Below are 19,393 nucleotides of genomic sequence, written 5' to 3'. Positions count from 1 at the left end.
CTCGGAGCGGCTCACAACAAGAAACAGTACAAATCCAATACTTAAAACAATTAAAAACCTTTCATATAAAAGCAATCATACATCTCATACAGACCATACATAAAGCAGAAACAGCCCAGGGGAATCAATTTACCCATGCCTGAAGACAGAGGTGGGTTTTGAGGAGTTTACGAAAGGCAAGGAGGGTGGGGGCAGTCCTAATCTCCGGGGGGAGTTGATTCCAGAGGGTTGGGCCACCACAGAGAAGGCTCTTCCCCTAGGTCCCGCCAGACAACATTGTTTTATCGATGGAACCCAGGATCTGATGTCATGAAGGGCTTTATAGGTCATAACCAATACTTTGAATTATGACTAGAAACTGATTGGCAACCAATTGCACACTGCGGAGTGTTGGTGTAACATGGGCATAGCTGGGGAAGCCCATGATTGCTCTCGCAGCTGCATTCTGCACAATCTGAAGTTTCCGAACACTCTTCAGAGGTAGCCCCATGTAGAGAGCATTACAGTCGTCAAACCTCGAGGTGATGAGGGCATGAGTGACTGTGAGCAGTGAGTCCTGGTCCAGGTAGGGCTGCAACTGGTCTAATGATGGGAGACCGAACCTGGAGCAGATCTGTTCGAATAGATCTGGGTGAAGCCTCCACTCCCCCAGATCCAGGACTTTGCGAGTGAGCCAGTCCGCCTGAAGGTTGAGGACTCCCGAGATGTGGTCGGCCATCAGGGATTGGAGATGTCTTTCCACCCAGAGGCCCAGTGTTAGAACTTCCTGCATCAGGGCCTTGGACCAGGTACCCACTTGGCAGCAGATGTAGCTCTTCGTGGCCATGTTGTCTGTCAGGATCAAGACATTTTGGTCCCTAATTTGATGTCTGAGTCTTTCTGTGTCTTTCTGTGTCAAATCTTTCTATGGAGTCCTTTTGTGTAGAGCCAGGAACACCACTCTATATCTCTAGCCAACTGATTGGCCTGGAGGCTTCCTCCACTGACCACATGCCCTGAGCTAACAAGCCTGTTGCGTGGGCTCCCCAGCCCGATAGGCTGGCGTCCGTGGTGATAGTGGTCTGGAATCCTGAAGAGGGACCCTTTGTCCAGGGCAGAGGAGAGCCACCATGAGAGGGAACTCAGAACAGTTGATAGAATGGAGATTGTCCCACAGAGTTGGCCTTCTCCGGGTCCCGTCGACTAAGCAATGTCGTTTGGCGGGACCCAGGAGAAGAGCCTTCTCTGTGGCGGCCCCGACCCTCTGGAAACAGCTCCCCCCAGATATCAGAGTTGCCCCCACCCTCCTTGCCTTTCGCAAACTCCTTAAAACCCACCTCTGTCGTCAGGCATGGGAGAATTGAAATTTCTCTTCCCCCTAGGCTTATAGAATTTATACATGGTATGCATGAGTGGTTTTTTAAATTGGGGTTTTTTTAAAAAAAAAATAGAGTTTATTGAATATATATACAAAACTATATACAAAGACAATACAAACAGTATGGACAGGACAGGGTGTTCTTATCATATGTATCTAATTGTTATTCTCATTAAGGTCGAACAAACCATATTTAACACTAACAAAAACAAAACAACAACAACAACAAAACGTAGGACGCCCCTTCCCCCCCCCCCACTCTGCCAACCTGCAGTTATATTTATATTTCATTTTTCCGGTTATATTTTCAGTGGTATCCTATTTCTTAAAATTTGCTTGATCTATTAGTCTAGTATTTCCTTTTCTAGGTGTTGCGTTTCAAATTCTAATTGTTATGTTTCTGGTATATTCCTTCATATTGAATAAATAAATAAAAGAGTAGAATATCGGCGAGCAATCAAATAAGTTGTTTTGTCTTGTTCTTCTCCTCCTTTCTCTTCATTCCTGGTCTCTTTGTAATTTGTTCTAGTTTCTTCTCGTTTCTGTCTCTCTCTCTCTCTCCTCAATCCAGTTATAGAATTTATCCCATGTGGTTATATTTTCTGTTTCTTTATTATCTTTCAGTTTTTGTGTTAGGGAATCATATTCGGCGCAGTCAAATATTTTTTTAATTATTTCTCTGTCTGATGGTACCTCCTCCCTTTTCCAGTTTTGAGCTATTGATATTCTGCTTGCTGTTATAATATGTTGAATTATATGATAATCTGTTTTCCTTATTTTTATGCCTATTATTCCCAATAGGAAGATCTCTGGCTTGAGAGGTAGGTTTGTGCCCGTAATCTCAAATATCCAATGTTTTATTTTAGACCATAATTTTTTTATCTTTGGACAGCTCCACCAAATATGGAAAAAGGTTCCCGACGGATTTGAACACCTCCAGCAATTTGGTCTGGTTTTGGGAAAGATCTGTGCTAGTCTTGATGGCGACATATGCCACCTATAGAACATTTTTATGTTGTTTTCTTTGAATGATACTGACTTCGTAATTTTATAATTTTTATTCCAGATTGTCTCCCATTGATCTATATGGATGTTATAGCCAAAGTTCTTTGCCCAGCTGGTCATTGGGTCTTTAGATATTTCCGTTTCCATTTCATACATTATTAAATAACTATATATTCTTGTAATAAAATGTTTATCACTTCCTAATATAAGTTTATCCAGGGGAGTGTTGTGTGTTGCTATTCCTTCTTCTTTAGAGTCTTTTTGCCATTTTGAAAATATTAGCCTATATGGCCACCAGTTCAAGATTATATTCTGCTCTGCTAACTCTTCTTTCGTTTTTATATTTCCTTCTGTATTTAATAAGTGGTTATAAGTTATCATATTTTTTAATTCAATAGTGTTCGGGTGAGTAAGAGCTTCCAGACTGGAATACCATCTAGGTATTTTTGTATAATGGTCCTTTTTTAATTTAAGCCATGTTGTTATTAAAACATCTCTGATCATGTGGTTTTTAAAGTAAGTTGGAATCTTTTGGTGCTGATTCCATAGCATATTGTGCCAACCAGAGAGTAAGTCATGGCCTTCTAGAGCTAATGTTCTCTCTGCTTTAAGCTCTATCCAGTCTTTTATCCATAGCAAATTACAAGATAAGTGGTAGATCTTAAAGTTCGGTAATCCTAGACCCCCTTGTTTAGTTCTATCTTGTAGCCATTTTAATCTGATCCTGGGCCTTTTGTTGTTCCATATGAATTTAGAAGTGATTTTATTCAATCTGTTAAAGAAGTCGTTGTTTAGTTTTGTTGGGATTGTTTGAAAGAGGTACAAGAATTTCGGCAGTACTGACATTTTGATTGTCGCTATTCTACCTAGTAATGAAATTTGCAACTTGTCCCAGTCTTTTAATTGTTTCTCAGTTGTCTTTAATAATTTTTCGTAGTTATCTTCTTTAATGGTACTACATTTTTTTGTAAGTAAAATCCCCAAGTATTTAACTGTTTTGACTATTTTAATTTTCAAAATTTCTTCCAGATCATTTTCCTGCTCCTTTGTCATATTTTTGGTTATAATTTTGGTTTTTTGCATATTTATTTTTAAACCTGCTACCTCGCCGAAATCTTCCACCTCTTTCATAGTAAATTTCCCCGATTCCAGTGGGTTTTCTAGTATCAGGGCCAGATCATCCGCGTATGCCTGTAATTTAAACTCTTGTCTTTTAGTTTTTAATCCTCTTATTTTAGAGTTGGCTCTAATTTGTCTTAGCATAGTTTCTGTAGTGAGAATATATAGTAATGGGGAAAGTGGGCAGCCTTGCCGAACTCCTTTTTCAATCTGAATTCTATCGGTTAAATCTCCATTTATTGCTATTCTTGTGTGTTGTTTGTGGTAAATTGTCTCGATCATTCTTATAAATTTGGCACCAAATTTCATATGTTTTATTACTTCTATCATAAATCCCCAATTTAGATTGTCGAAAGCCTTCTGGGCATCTAGGAAAATAAGAGCTAATTGTTTGTCTGAGTGTTTTTCATAAAATTCTAATACGTCTAATATTATCCTCGTGTTATTCCTTATATGCCTGCCAGGTAGAAAGCCGTTTTGGTCAGAATGTATCTTATTATTTAAAACTGTTTTTAGTCTGTTTGCCATTAAACACATAAAAATTTTATAATCCACATTTAGCAGGGAGATAGGTCTATAGTTTTGGATTCTATGCTTCTCTTCTTCATTTTTAGGAATCAGACTTGTGAATGCCTCCATCCATGAGTTGGGCATTAGGCCTTTTTCTAGGACTTCATTATAGAGTGTTAGTAGGAGATCTCCTAACTCAGTGGAGAATTCCTTATAGAATTCAGAAATAATGCCATCTGGGCCTGGGGCTTTATTGTTTTTTAGATTTTTAATTGTTTCCTCCAATTCCGTTATCGTAATTTCTTTGTTTAATCTTTCCCTTTCGTTGTCCGTCAATTCTCTCGGTTCCGATTTTGTTATATACAACTTTTGTTTCTCTGGGGTTTTTATTTCCCTTTTATATAATTCTATATAATAATCAGTAGCAATTTGTTTTTTCCTTTCTAGAGTGAATTGTCTTTCTCCCCTATTATCTTCTAACGACTGAATATATCGTTCCTTTTCTTCTTTTTTTAGTTTGTGGGCAAGCCATCTGCCCGGCTTGTTTGCATTTTCGAAGTAGTCTAATTTAGCTCTTTTTATTTTCCCTGCTAACTCCTCCTGAGCCATTAGATTAATTTGGTGGGTTAATTTATCCTTTTCCTCTGTAAGTTTCTCATTCGAGAGATCTTGTTGTATTGCCATTTCTAATTGTTTAATTCTAACTAGATAATCTTTAATCTTTTGATTTTTAATTTTCTTTACTCTAGAAGAATATGATATAGTAATTCCTCTTAGATATGCCTTTAAGGTGTCCCATAGATTTTGTACAGAAGTATCGTCATTCCAGTTATCTTTTAGAAATAGAATTAGTTCTTTTTTAACCTGGTCAGTGTAATTTTTTTCTTTAAGTAATAATTGGTTCAAAGACCACTTCTGAAAGTTTTTCCTTGGTTCTTTTATCATGATTGTGATTGGGTGGTGATCTGCCCAAATATTGGGACCAATCTCCACTTGTTCTGTATATTTATCCATGTTCAGGTCACCCCAGGCCATATCTATTCTTGACCAGGATTGATGTGGGTTTGAAAAAAAGGTGTATTCACTATTCCCCTGGTGTCTTTCTCTCCATAGATCCAAAAGATTAAATTCTCTTGTTAGTTCAAAAAATTTGTTAGGTAGGATTTTCCTATCCTGAATTTTTTTTTTAGATGTTTTGTAATCTTTTTTTTTATCAGTGATCGCGTTGAAATCTCCTAATATACAGACATTCTTCGCTTCTAGTTGTATTAATTGATCCTTTATTTTTTGGTAAAATTCTGATTGGTTTGAGTTTGGGGCATATATCACCATCAAGACCACAAGACTTTGACCAATTTTGATTTTCAAATTGAGTATTCTTCCGTCGGGATCAGCAAAAATTAGCTCTGGTTGTAGCCTCTCTTTTACATACACTGCTATGCCTCTTTTCTTTGTTTCTGCTAGTGCCGTGAACAGTTTCCCTAATTTTTTATTCTTAAGTAGGTTTTGATCTTGCGATCTAATGTGCGTTTCTTGTAAGCAGATTATGTCTGCTTCTTCCTTCTTCAATTTAATCATCGTTTGTTTTCTTTTTATAATTGAGTTTAGTCCGTTTATATTAACTGAGAAAATTTTTAATAATTTCATATTTATTTATAAAGGATACGGGGAGTGAGAGAGAGAGAGAAAAAGAAAGAGGGAGGGAGTAGAAAAAATTTGCTTGCTCGCCGAGGGATTCCCCTGTTGTGTGTTATTTATCTAAATGTATGGTCTATTATGGTTGATATTGTGTATTTTCCTTTCTACTTCCTCTTTGCTGTTGCTCTTGTTGTTACTCTGTTTTCTTCTCTAAAACTAAGATCCTTCTCGCTTTCTGCACTTTGTTGTCCTTGCTCGCTTTCTTCTGGTCTGGTCTGAGGGACTCCTTCAGGGCCAAGTGTGTTTTCTCCTTCTAGATTTTGTATAATAAAGTTGTCTGCTTTTTCAAAAGAATCGATCTTATATTTTCTTCCTTTCCATGTCACCAACAAGCCTTCTGGGATCAGCCATCTATATGAGATTCCCCTTCTCATCAGTTTGGCGGTCAAGAAGTGAAACTCCCTTCGTCCCTCTCTGATCCTCTTGGGTACCTGCTTTAGTATAGTTATTTCTCTGTCGTTAAACAGAATTTGCTCGTTTCTTGTGTTTCTATAGATCGCATCCCTTGCAGTTTTTTTTGTGAAACGGATATGTACCTCTCTTGGGACTTTGTTTTTTTTGGCATAGTTTGTCTGGATCCTGAAGACCTCGTCTATATGATTTTTTACTTCTTCTTCGTCTATCTGCAGATTTTCTGCTAAGATTTTTACCATTTTAGAAGTCAGATCTTCGTCCGCTTGCTCGGGGACGTTTTGAAAACGAAGATAATAGGAGGCTTTCTCCATCTCTAGGACCGCCACAGCCCCTTCCAACTCCTTATTTTCCGCCCTTAATCTTCCCTCAACAAGAACGGTGTTTTTGTCTGCTTTTATTATGTTTTCTTCCATGTTTCTGATTTTCAACTCATGGTTATTGACCGTTTCCTGGATTGATCCCATTTTTGCCTCTAGGCCTTCGATTTTATCAGCCATCTTCTCAAAGTTTTTATTGATTTCTTCTTGGTTTTTAACCATTGTTTCTTGTGTTGCAATGGAGGTCTCTTGGCTTTTAGCCATAAATTCTTGGATCAAATCCAGAGAGGCTTGGATTGACTGTAATGTCGGTAATTGATTTTGTTTTTCTGTCAAGGCCATCTCTGTAGTCTGTTTCAAGTTGAGGGTGTTCGGGCTTCCTGTAATGTTTGTTTTCTTGGCTGTTTTGGTAAAGGTGGTTGACATGTTTGGGGGGAAATTACTTATAAAATTAATAGTACAAGGTTTGTTGTTAAATAATGCCGTTTTCTAACAGTGTTTAGTTGATAGTTAGTCTGCTTCTTTTTCTCTTAAGTGGGTTTACAAATTTAAGCCACTTCTTCTTTTGCCCTCAGACCATCTACCTAAGCTTTCTTTTTTTTTTTTTAATTTCATCGTAAATTGTCTAAAATGTTTAAATATAAATCTATTTCTTATTGAATTTACTAAATAAATGATTTTATGTGTAGTATGTCTTAACACTGTTTAAATGTTTTGGATCAATCAATAAATAAGTCTTCCTCTGTTTTCCACTAGACCACAATTCCCAGTCACTTCTATCTTTTCAAGTCTTTTCGTTATACAACGTATATTATAAACAGGTTGATTACATAAAAACAATTAATTAGATTTCAGCTGAAGTACCAAATATTATAGACTGTAAAAGACTTGTATAACACTTTGTATGGCCCTTTTTAGCGTTAAAAATAATTTTGTAGGGTTAAGAATTCTGTTAGTGCTAATATATTTAGTATACTTATGTTAATATATTTGATAAACTTATTTAATTAATCTTCAATAAATATTAAATATTAAATATTAAATATTAAATACTATGTTTTAAATATTAACTCTTAAATATCAACCATTAAATGCTAAACATAAAATTCTACCAAATACCAATACAATTCATTGAGTCTCTCAGGTCTCTTAAGTCTGTTTAGTCTACCGATAATTAATAATCAATATTAAATAGTTAATAGTAATCACAGTTAAATCACAGTTAATGGTATGGGGATAAGGTTCAGAAGCTTTATACTCTACAATATTTGAAATATATTTAAACTATAAAATAGATGCATGTAAGATAAATAGATTATTTAAAATGTACTATGAAATAATTAATTAGGCAAGTTTACTGTATGCAGGTTTTGATAGCAATTAAAGGATAGGAACAACAAAAGGGAGAAAAAGGATGATAGGAGAGGAGGAAAAGAAAGGTTACTAACTAAAAAAAAACAAAACAAAACACTAGTTTAGAGTAAAGGTTACAAACTAAAGAGCTAGCTTAAAGTAATCTAATATAATTTAAAATAGTTTACAAAAGTCCACTTTCCGGGTTGCGTTAAGGTGTTAGCCTTCCTTTTTCCGTGTCTTCGTCTCACTTTGTTCTTCGGCGTCTGGTGTCGGTTCTCGTTCCCTCTGCGTCACTTCTAACTTCTTTCGCTGCACAACCAGTTTACCACCCCCCGATTGCTCTCCCCACCTCAAACGAGGCACAATGACATCTCAAGTAAATCAGCAAATCGGCAACCGGCAGGTCTTCTTCTGCTTTGTCCACACCGCTCCTCTCTCCTTTCTCCTTCTGTCTCACGCTGTCTCACGCTGCCGTTCGACCACCTCTCCGCCACTCCGCTGCTCCGCCGCTCCGCCGCAATGTCTCTTTCGTTTTTCTGCTTCCACCACGCCTTTCTCCTCTTCTGTGTAGCTTTGTTTCGCCGCTCTTTCTTCCAAGCCTACGCTGCAAACAATACTCCTCCGTTCTGTTCTTCGGCTTGCTGAATCAGTTCTCAGTTCTCAGTTGTCGGCAAAACGCACAGAAGTCAGGTCTGGCCGTATCTTCTCACTCTTCCTCACTTCCGTTCCTCCGCCATTCACTTCCTTCCCCACTCTCCGACTTACTTTGCTTTCTTAAACTTATGCTCCACACACAACGATTGCCGCTATTTCGCACTCCAGGAGACACACAGCTCTTGATGTAAAGGTAAACTCAACACCTGATTAACTATTAGAAATTAACTAAATTCTCACTGAATAAACCGCCTATAGTTTCGACTCCCTGGTGGTAATCTGCCGCGGGCCCTTCGGCCTTTGGGATGAGGTAAACCACAACTTTTTTTCCCGCCCACTCACGGGGATTTGTCTCTATTTCCAGGGGGTTTTGCGAGACCCCCCTTCTCTAGGACTTCCCCTTTCTTTAGCACCCTCAACCGTGAGAGACTATCTCCGTTATCACGGCTAATGAGCGAAAACTTCGACTACAAACCTGGAGCCCCAAGTTTGCACGTCGCACCGGCCCAGCCCCGCCCCGGAAGTCTCCTAAATTGGGGTTTTTTAGATTGTTTTTAATATTAGATTTGTTTACATTGTCTTTTTATATTGTTGTTAGCCGCCCCGAGTCTTCGGAGAGGGGCGGCATATAAATCTAATAAATAATAATAATAATAATAATAATAATAATAATAATAATAATAATATTAATATTGTGCGTGAAGAGTTGCTGGTCCCCAACCTCTGGAAGGGTAACAGAAGCCATTCGGGGTCTCTGGCATACAGGCGCCCCCAATACAAGATACATCTTTCCCAGGAGGTAAGAGAGGGTTGCAATAAAGAGCTTTCCTTTGAGATTTAATCTGGGAAATAAGCTCTCTAATGCTAGTCCTCCTTGCAGTAGAGAGGAAGGTCTTAGATTGGACTGAGTCTATCACTATTCCTAAGTGTTGGAGAGTAGTGGAAGGCACTAGATGACTTTTGGCTATGTTAATTGAAAAACCATGCTCTTGTAAAATTGACATGGAGATCTGGAGATCTGAAAGGGTGCTCTATCTGGATGAACTGTGAATTAATATATCATCCAGGCAGCATTGTATATGAATAGGGATAGCTTGTATGTGAGCTGCTAGGGATCCTAAGAGTTTGGTAAAAATTCTAGGGACAGAGGACAAACCAAAGGGCATGGCCTTATATTGGTAATGTCTGCCCTGGAATGCAAAAAGGAGGAATTGTCTGTGTCCTTTAAGAATTGGAATATGGAGATATGTTTCCGTAAGGTCAAGGGAAGCCATGAAGTCCTAATTTTGAGTTGTATAATAAAGTTCTGTTTGAATTTTTGATATGAACTTCTTGCAGGATTGTAATTTGCGCTCTTTGTTTTTTAAGTTTGGAAAATATTTGTTTTCTTGGATTATTTAATCTGTTTACATTTACAGAAAAAAAATTATATCAGAATACATATCTATTTGTAGTATTTTTTTGTTTCTTTGAGTTCTCGAAGTCTGCTACTTAACACCAATTCTTGTTGTATTTGTAGTTGTTTTTTCTTAGCACCTTGGGCCTCCTCCCTCTCCTTGGAAGTTGCCCCTTGGTCCTCTTCTCTTTCTTTGATTTCTTTGTGAGGCTGGTCAGACCTACTCAGGCCAATTTGTTCATAAAAAGCTCTAGCTTCATCCACGCTCTCCAATTTTATTCTGGCTCCTTGCCAATATAAAGAAATGCCTTCTGGAATAAGCCAGCGGAAGGTTATATTTTCTTTAATTAAAATACTAGTTCAAAAGTAAAATTTTCTCTGGCTTTCCCGTACTCTTTTTGGCACTTGTTTTAATATTATGATGTCTTTTCCTCTGTAATTTAGGTTTTCGCTTCTTGACTATTTTAAGATATTATCTCTTATAGTCTTCCTAATAAATTTAAAGTGGACCTCTCTCGACAAGTTATGTTTTCTGGTGAAGCTAGTTTGGACTCTGTAGATTTCGTTAATTTCTTTTATTAATTCTTGTGGATCCATCTGTAAGATTTCTCCTATTATCTGCCATTTTTGAGCCAAGATCTTCATCTTTTTCCTCTAACACATTTTGGAATCTTAGCCCATATGAGGCACGTTGCAGTTCTATATGGGTAATAGCTTCATTAAAACCTCGGTTTATTACATTGCTATGGTCTTCAAATTCCTCCATTCTCTGTTCTGCTTTCTCCATTTTATCTTCCACCATTTTCATCCTTTGTTCATTTTCTTTTAGGGTTTGTTGTATCACTTCTATTTTCCCATCCATTGCTTGTACACTTCCTTTCATGTTTCCTAGTTCAACTTTCAGATCTCCCATTTCTGCTTTTATATCTTCATAATGCTTTTTAGCTTCTTCTCGGGCATCTTCTCTATTAGCATCAATTGAGATCTGAGTCTTCTGCATGAAGTCTTGAAGGAGAGCTAAAGAATCGTGAATGGTCTGCAGAGTTGGCTGTGTCGAAGTCTTCTCCTTTTCCTTTTCTTTCTCCTTGCCCAACATACTTGTTATTGTTCTTTGTGGTGCTGGAGATGGAGATGGTGAAGGAGACCCTTGTGGAGTAGAGGATGGAGTTGAAGTCTGCTTTTTGGAGGTTTTTATGATGGTAGACGTAGTCGACATCTTAAGGGAATTTCTGAGTCTCCTAAAACCTATAAAATTTATCTTTTTCCAAAATGGCATCAACTTAACAACTTACAAAATTTGAAAAGGAAAATACTCTATTTCTATTTTACTTAATACTTTAAAATATTTGAAAATCAGTTATTACCACCTCAACTATTTGACTTAGTATACATGTTAGTAAATACAATAAAAATACTAAATATAATTAAATGTTAAAATATAATTCAAAATTAAAATGTTGAAGAGTATCAGGTATACAGAAATGGAGAAAGATATAAAAAGAATTTGTATTGTATATAAATCAAATACTGTTCTATGTTTATATATTAAAAAAAGAGAAAAAAACAAAAAAGATACTATTATTTCATCTTAAGAAAAATAAAGATGTAAGTGAGGAAAAAATGTTAAATATATCAGATTATATCTAAAAGGAATTTAAAAATATATCAAAAATCCTTAAAATAGCTTATATAAGTATAGAAATATTTCCCAAATATATGCAAGTTATTAATCAATGTAAAAATATAGAAATATAATGTCTAGATGCTTGATCAATTAATGCAATTATTATTAGTCTAATATATATATATATAAAAATTCCAAATATGTGCAACTGATTAATAAATATAACAGTATAGGAATTCTATATTTAAATGCTAGTTCAATTAATACAATTATTGTTGATCTAATATAGCAAATCAAATATTATACTATCAAATCAATCTTATTTAGATAAATGTGTCCCCAGCCTCTTGACACAGTTTGGCTGCCACCGGATGTCCTCGATGCTGCGATTTTACTGATGCTCCCTTCGCTGGGAAACCCCACCTCCAGACTTCCGTTGCCAGTGAAGCGCTCGTTTTTGCAATGCTGGGATTCCCCTGCTGGGATTCCCCTGCAGCATCGCAAAAACACAGATGTCCGGAGGTGGAGTTTCCCATGGAGGGGAGTTTCAGGGGAATCCCAGCAGCGCAAAAACGGGTGCTTTGGCTGGCAAAAGGGGTGAATTTTGGGCTTGCATGCATTAATTGCTTTTCCATTGATTCCTATGGGAAACATTGTTTCATCTTACAAACTTTTCACCTTAAGAACCTCGTCCTGGAACCAATTAAGTTTATAAGACAAGGTATTCTGCCGGGTTCTCTGGTATGAGCCTCCCGAAAATTCAAGGGTACAAATTTCAGACACACACACATTTGAAAATTCAAAACAATGTTCTTTATCACAAAATTCAAAAGAAACAAAGCACCCTTTTTGTATTGCAAAGAGCACTCGTCCCAAAACAACCTTGTAGGCTGTACAATTCCCTTAATCAGTCCTTAAGTACTTAGCTAGCAGCTGTGAACAAACGTCACAGCCCTCCTTCTTCCAATGAAGTGAGACACACACACTTTGCTCTGCTTTGGTTTCAAAGGCATGAAAAATCAACAAACAAATTCCGGAAAACAGCAAAGCATGGTCCTGAAGAACTGTGATCAGATAATCTTCCACAATGGCCAAACCAACACGCTGCTATTTGTATCAGCAGCTCTAATTACTAGAGCCCCACCCAAACACAGATGGCCTCTCTTATCTCCTGTAATATGTCCTCAATTGGTCTCTTCTTCGCATAACTCTGCGCCTGCGTGGGTCCAAGACTTCCGCATCCTAATCGACCTAAGATAATGGAGATTGGCTTCCTGGGCTGTGTGCCAAGCCCCTCTCTTCCAAATCACTCCCACCTTCTTCTTTGTCCGAGGAAACTGCACTACCTGACTCTGTCGGCAATAAAACAGGTCTATGACATGTTGATATTTCCCCTGCATCCACCTCCACATTCCTTGGGGCAGGAGCTGGGCCAGAGCCAACCACAACACAAGGTATCACTGTACTAGCATTAATTACATGCTCCCAAAGTCTTATTTCTTGGTTCAAAATAACAAATAGAAATATAAGGAAGATAGAATACATTTGTGCATATTTTTCAAAATTAATAACTTACTTTCTCATGGATTGTCATGCAACTGGCTATATCCTTTTGAATAATTTCTCCAACTCCATTAGAAAGCCTTTCATACTTCAATTTGGGCTCTTCTTCGCTGATATCTTCCTATATAAAGAAACAGCTTAAGAATTTATTTTTTTACTTCATTTTAGTAATTATATATATTTACTAAATAGGTGTGTTTGTGTGGGTATATATATATATATATATATATACACACAAATACATACAAATACACATGCGTATATGTATAAAATATATTATCTTCAGAATATTTTTGTTTTCTTCCTCATCATAAAATACAAAAAGCAATATACCCTCTCTTTTGTTACAATAAAATAGTTTTGGATTAGTACATCTTATATAATCAAATTATACATTCTTAAATCCCATCTATTTAATTTCAGTTATCATCACACACACCTTATCCCCTTGTTTCTAATTTCCTCATCCAGATAAATCTCCATTAAATTCTAATTAAGTCCATCATTAATATTCCTTAAACTATTGGTAAAATTAATATCTTTCACATCTTATAATCTTAATATCAAAGCCGTAGTGCCTTCTTCCCTCTTAGTAAAATCTCAAAACAGACTAAAAACCCTTATATCTAATTTTATCAGTATAAAAATTATATATATATACTTTATCAATTTAAAAAGCAAACAAATACAAACATTTAAATTCATTACTTATTATTATGCCATTATTATATTTCATCAAATCCCTCTTGATAAATTTAAATTAAGCAATAAAAACAAATACTTTGATTTTCAAATCCTTAAACCCCATTTAACACACCAGTCCAAATTGAATAAATCTTAAGACGTCTAAATTAAACCTACTTAAATCACCTTAATATATTCCATTTACTTATTTACTTATAAATTTTATCAAAATTCATAAATCTACTACTGCTAAATGAATAAAAAAATAACTACTGAAATTTAAAAACTATTGTAAGTATTATAAAATATTCTAAATGCAATCAACCACTTTCAAAAAGCCCTTTTCCTTGTCTATATTTAATATCTGTCTCTCCCATCTTTTTATATAGCTAATTTTTATTTTTCATTTTCATTTTACTCTTCTTCTTCTTCCTCACCTATCTCTTCTTAAAATAAAAAGTCCCCATTAAAAATCCCCTCTTTGCAAATTCCCACTCTTTTAATTCCCATTCCTTTTGAAATTGACAAAATCTGATAACCTTGCTTATGTCCTCCCTTAACAGTGCTTAACTTAATATACTCATCATTTAAGACATGGGCATTGATATCTTCAATCCTTTTTCAGACGTTTCTATAATTTTACCCCCAGATTTCTCTTGTTCCACCTCAGCATGTAACCATACACCATCAAAAAATATGTAATATATCCCCCAATTAATTCACCCTTAATCCCAAAATTATTTTTATTTCCACATTCAGTAATTGTCTCTTTATATGTTTCAAGTCCATCTTTTCTGGTACATCTACTACTCCCACCTAATGTTCTTCTACTTTTTCTATTCCAATTCCAAATTCATCAAGTCCATTATAACAGTTGTCAATGTCCTCTTTGCCATCTCCAATTTGTAATCCTATTCCAGTTCCAATTCCAATGTCAATTATTAATCTCATTTCATGGTGGAAACCTTTAATGTCCTCAGAAATCTCCATGTGAAGATCATCCAACAAATCTTTTATTTTTCTTAATTCCTCCATCTCCTTGTCCTTTACGTAAGAAATGGCTAATTTTGTCTAGCTGCTTAAACAAACAGCCTACAAAAAAGCCAACAAGGCGATTTTTTTTCTGCAGAAGCAACAATAGGTTTAATCAATCCAGATCCACGTTTCATGAAGGTCGAGTCTAAGTAAACAAAAAATTCCAACTCGAAAACTTTCTCATGAATACAGTCTCTACCAATAGATGGCAACCATACCGTCCTTAAATCTCTTGTTTTTTAAAAAAGTTTTCAACTTTTCAATCCAAGTAATACAGTGATCCTCCGAGTTTCGCGATCCTGATCATTGCGAATCGCTATATCGCGATTTTTCCACCCGATGACGTCACTCCCTTCCTTTCTCATCTTTCTTTCTCTCTCTCTTTCTCTATCTTGCTTCTTCCTCTCTCACACTCTCTTCCTCCCTCTCTCATCTCTTTCTTTCCTTCTCTCTCTTTCTCTATCTCTCCCCCTCTTGCTCTCGAGCAGCGGGCGGCACCCAGGGAAGGTTCCTTCGGTCGCCCACCAGCTGATCTGCTCGGCAGCGCGGCAGCAGCGAGGAGCCGAAGATGGGGTTTCCCCGTTGCCTGGGCAACGGGGAAACCCCATCTTCGGCTCCTCGCTGCTGCCACGCTACAAGCAAGCAGCCGGGCGGGCGGGTGAACGGGCAAGCGGCAAGCGATCTTGGGGTTTCCCCTTTGCCTGGGCAACAGGGAAACCCCATCTTCGGCTCCTCGCTGCTGCCGCGCTGCAAGCGAGCAGCCGGGCGGGCGGGCGGGCGAACGGGCAAGCGGCAAGCGATCTTGGGGTTTCCCCTTTGCCTGGGCAACGGGGAAACCCCATCTTCGGCTCCTCGCTGCTGCCGCGCTGCGGAGCAGATCAGCTGTTGGGCGGCCGAAGGGGTCTTCCCCGCCGCCCACACGCAAACTCCACCATCTGCGCATGTGTGACCATGGAAAACAGGACGCGCATGCGCAGATGGTGTTTTTACTTCCGTGCCGCTACATCGCGAGTTATCGATTATCGCGAGGGGTCTTGGAACGGAACCCTCGCGATAATCGGGGGATCACTGTGTGTATATATATATAAAATTCAAAATAAGATTTTACAAATTCACCAATGTTCTTCCGAAATGATTTTTAGACGTTAACTTCTACTTCCATTCAAAATAAAATAGACGTTGATTGCTTACCTGAACGCCTCTTCTCGTACGATGATCGGGTACAGCAGTCACGTGGATTGCTCACTGTCCAATTCGTCAAGGACCAAGCCTAGTCTTTAAAAAGCCTGCTGGATCCTCCCCTTCCACAGAATTCGCGAATCTATAGACTTAGGCTCAAGTGTGGTAGCTCAATAGTGTTCAACTCTCATGATAGGAAAGGATACAGGTTAAAGGAATAACCATAGTTAGAAAGGAAAAAACAGGAAGGGAAGTGACTGCTATACCCACTCATTGTACGAGAAGAGGCATTCAGGTAAACAATCAATGCCTATTCTCCATACTGAGAGAGCGGGTCCAGCAGTCACGTGGAACATACCCCAGTCCCTAGGGAAGGATTAGTTCACTATCGTGAGAGATAACAGATTGGAGGACTCTTCTGCCGAAGGCAGCATCCGCTGAAGTGTAAGAGTCAATTTTGTAATGCCTTATGAAAGAGTTTTGAGAGACCCAAGTGGCTGCTTTGCAGACTTCTTCCAATGGAGCTTGAGTTGCCCATGCGGCAGATGTGGCTGCACTTCTTGTGCAGTGTGCTGTGATACTTCTAGGTATGCTGAGGGAAGCTGACTCATAGGCCTTTGAGATAGTCCCTCGGATCCAACGACCTATTACGGTTGAGGATACCTTGGATCCCAGGGATCTGGGATGGTAGGCCACGAATAGGGCTTCAGACCTTCGAATGGATCTCATCCATTGGATATAGATTCTCAGCAATCTGGTGAGATCTAAGGTGTGCCATCTGACCGCAAGATGATGGTTCTGGTTGGAACAAAAGGAAGACAACATAATGTCCTGGGATCTGTGGAACATGGAACTGACCTTGGGTAGAAAGATGGGGTCCAGGCGCAGGACTACTTTCTTTGAATGGAACTGGCATAGATCCTGCTGAATGGAAAGAGCTGCCAATTCTGAGATGCGCCTGGCAGATGTTATCACCACCAGGAATGCTACCTTGTAAGATAGGTACCTGAAGGATGCTGATCTTAGGGGTTTGTATGGTGCGTGAGTGAGGGAGTGGAGAACTCGCGGTAAGTCCCAGGGCGGGTATCTGTGAACCTTGGAAGGCCTGAGGTTCGAAATACCTCTTAGAAATTCTTGAACTTCCAGAAAGGAGTGGAGTGGTTGTCTGCGAGGCCCTGCTAGGACCGAAGATAAAGCAGCCAGATGACGTCGGATTGTGATGGATGAGAGGCCTTGATGGAACCCCTTCATGAGAAAGGCTACGATCCTGTGAATGGGAATGCACAGGGGGGATAGACCCTCCTGTGAGCACCATTGGTGAAACTTGGACCAGGTAGGGTCGTAAATCCTGTTGTTGGAAATGCTTCTGGCTTTTAGGATTATTTCTATAGTGTCCGGGTCGTAGCCTCACAGATCTAGGTTGCGCCGGATAATACCCAAGCGGTGAGGTGGAACCACTCCGGATCTGGATGGTGAGAGGCACCATGCTGCAACATATCCTCCGAAATGGGGAGTCGCCAGGGGTCCTGGATGGATAGACGTTGTAGGTCCACGAACCAGGGCCGGCGTGGCCAGTGAGGGGCTCTCAGAATCACCTGGGCCTTCTCGAGGATGATCTTGTGGATCACATCTGGGAGAATTAGAATTGGAGGGAAGGCGTAAATCAGCTCTCAAGGCCAAGGGATTCTGAGTGCATTTGTCTCCTCCGCTCCCGGGGATGGGAACCTGGAGTAGAATTGAGGGAGTTGAGCATTGGACGCGGTCGCAAACAGGTCTAACGACGGGTGACCGAATTTGAAGCAGGTTTGCTGAAACAGAGCCGGATGAAGGCTCCACTCTCCTGGATCCAGAGTTGACTGGGAAAGCCAATCCGCCTGCACATTGAGAACTCCCGATATGTGGTCCTAATGACTGTAGGTGTCTCTCTGCCCAGAGACCTAGTTTCAAGGCTTCCCTCTTCCGGTCCTTGGACCTGGTGCCCCCTTGTCTGCAAATATGACTCTTTGTAGCTATATTGTCCACGATAATCAAGATGTGTTGATTGATGATGTGTGGTTTGAATTGTTTGAGGGCCAACAACACTGCTCTCAATTCTAGCCAGTTGATAGATCTGGAAGCCTCCTCTGCTGACCATGTGCCTTGGGCTATCAAGCCCTGATCATGGGCTCCCCAGCCCGTTAAGCTGGCATCCGTGGTAATGGTAAATTGATCTGGACACCTGAAGGGGGATCCCTTGTCCAGAGCGGGGGAGGTCCACCAGGTAAGGTATGTTAAGACTGTGGTTGGAATGGTGATGAGGCGTGCCGAGTTGCTGTTCCCCGATCTCTGGAACGGTGGCAGAAGCCATTGGAGATCCCTGGAATGAAGACAGGCCCATTGGATAATGCCAATGCAGTAGGGAAGACAGGGTAACGATGGTAGCCTTCTCTGAGATCTTATCTGGGAAATGAGCTCCCTGATACTGGTCTTTCTCTCAGTAGGGAGAGATCTGAATTTATGATAGCCCCCAGATGTTGAATGGAAGTAGACGGATGGAGCAGACTTTTCTTGAGGTTAATGGAAAAATAATGATCCTGTAGGATAGACATGGCAATATTGAGGTCTGAACAGATGTCCTCTTTAGAGGAACCGTGAATTAATAGGTCATCCAAATAGCATAAAATATGAATGGGCGTGGCTCGGATGTGAGCCGCCAGGGCACCTAGGAGCTTAGTAAAGACTCGAGGAGCCGAGGAGAGCCCAAAGGGCATGGCCCTATACTGATAGTGCTTACCTTGGAAGGCAAAACATGGAATTTCCTGTGACCCTTGGCAATAGGGATGTGGAGATAGACTTCCGTAAGATCCAAGGAGACCATAAAGTCCCCTGGGTGGATAGCGGCTAGGATGGATGACAAGGAATGCATTTTAAATTTCCTATATTTAATGAACTGATTTAATCTTCTAACGTCTCTCCATCCTCCCGATTTCTTAGGGACCATGAAGAGGGTGGAGTAGAAGCCCAGAGCTCTTTGGGAACAGGGAACTGGTTGGATAGCCATGATAGACAACAGATGTTGAATAGCTTCCTCCATTCGGAGACGAGATGGAGAAGACCTGGGGGATGGGAAAGAAATGAAACATTTGGGAGGTATGGAAATAAACTCCAACTGAATACCCCATTCCACAGTAGCAATAACCCAGGGGTCCTTACAGGAACGGCGCCAGCTGGAGGAGAACCAAACCAAGCGCCCCCCTTTGGGAGTGGAATGGTGCTCATCATCTGGGCTTTCTGGAAGGTCTGGTCGAGGAGGAACCTCTTTGGTAACGGGATCCTCTACCCTTGGCGTTTCTGCCAGCTCAAGAGCGAAAACGAGGAGAATACTGACCTGAGTTTCTCTGGAAAGCGAACCCTTGATCCTGTTGACAGTTGGGATGTCAAAAGGGTTGAGTTTTGATGGCCTTCTTGTTGATGGGCCCCAAAACTTTCTTTTTGTCAGCGAT

The 19,393-nt window shown here is 39.5% G+C and overlaps 1 protein-coding gene across 4 annotated transcripts in view; it reads right to left on the bottom strand.

The window, feature by feature from the left end:
* Positions 1-19,393, bottom strand: part of VPS41 (VPS41 subunit of HOPS complex) — a 496,439-nt gene that overhangs the window by 381,355 nt on the left and 95,691 nt on the right. For all 4 annotated transcript variants that reach the window (XM_070726287.1, XM_070726291.1, XM_070726289.1 and 1 more), the window contains one exon: positions 13,027-13,134. In XM_070726287.1, coding sequence (XP_070582388.1) covers positions 13,027-13,134 — 108 coding nt within the window. The remainder of the gene's footprint in view (positions 1-13,026; positions 13,135-19,393) is intronic.

This window comes from Erythrolamprus reginae, chromosome Z (assembly GCF_031021105.1).
Source record: "Erythrolamprus reginae isolate rEryReg1 chromosome Z, rEryReg1.hap1, whole genome shotgun sequence".
NCBI classification, from domain to species: Eukaryota; Metazoa; Chordata; class Lepidosauria; order Squamata; family Dipsadidae; genus Erythrolamprus; species Erythrolamprus reginae.
Note: the sequence above shows the minus strand (reverse complement) of the source record. Positions and strands in the feature narration are given on the sequence as shown.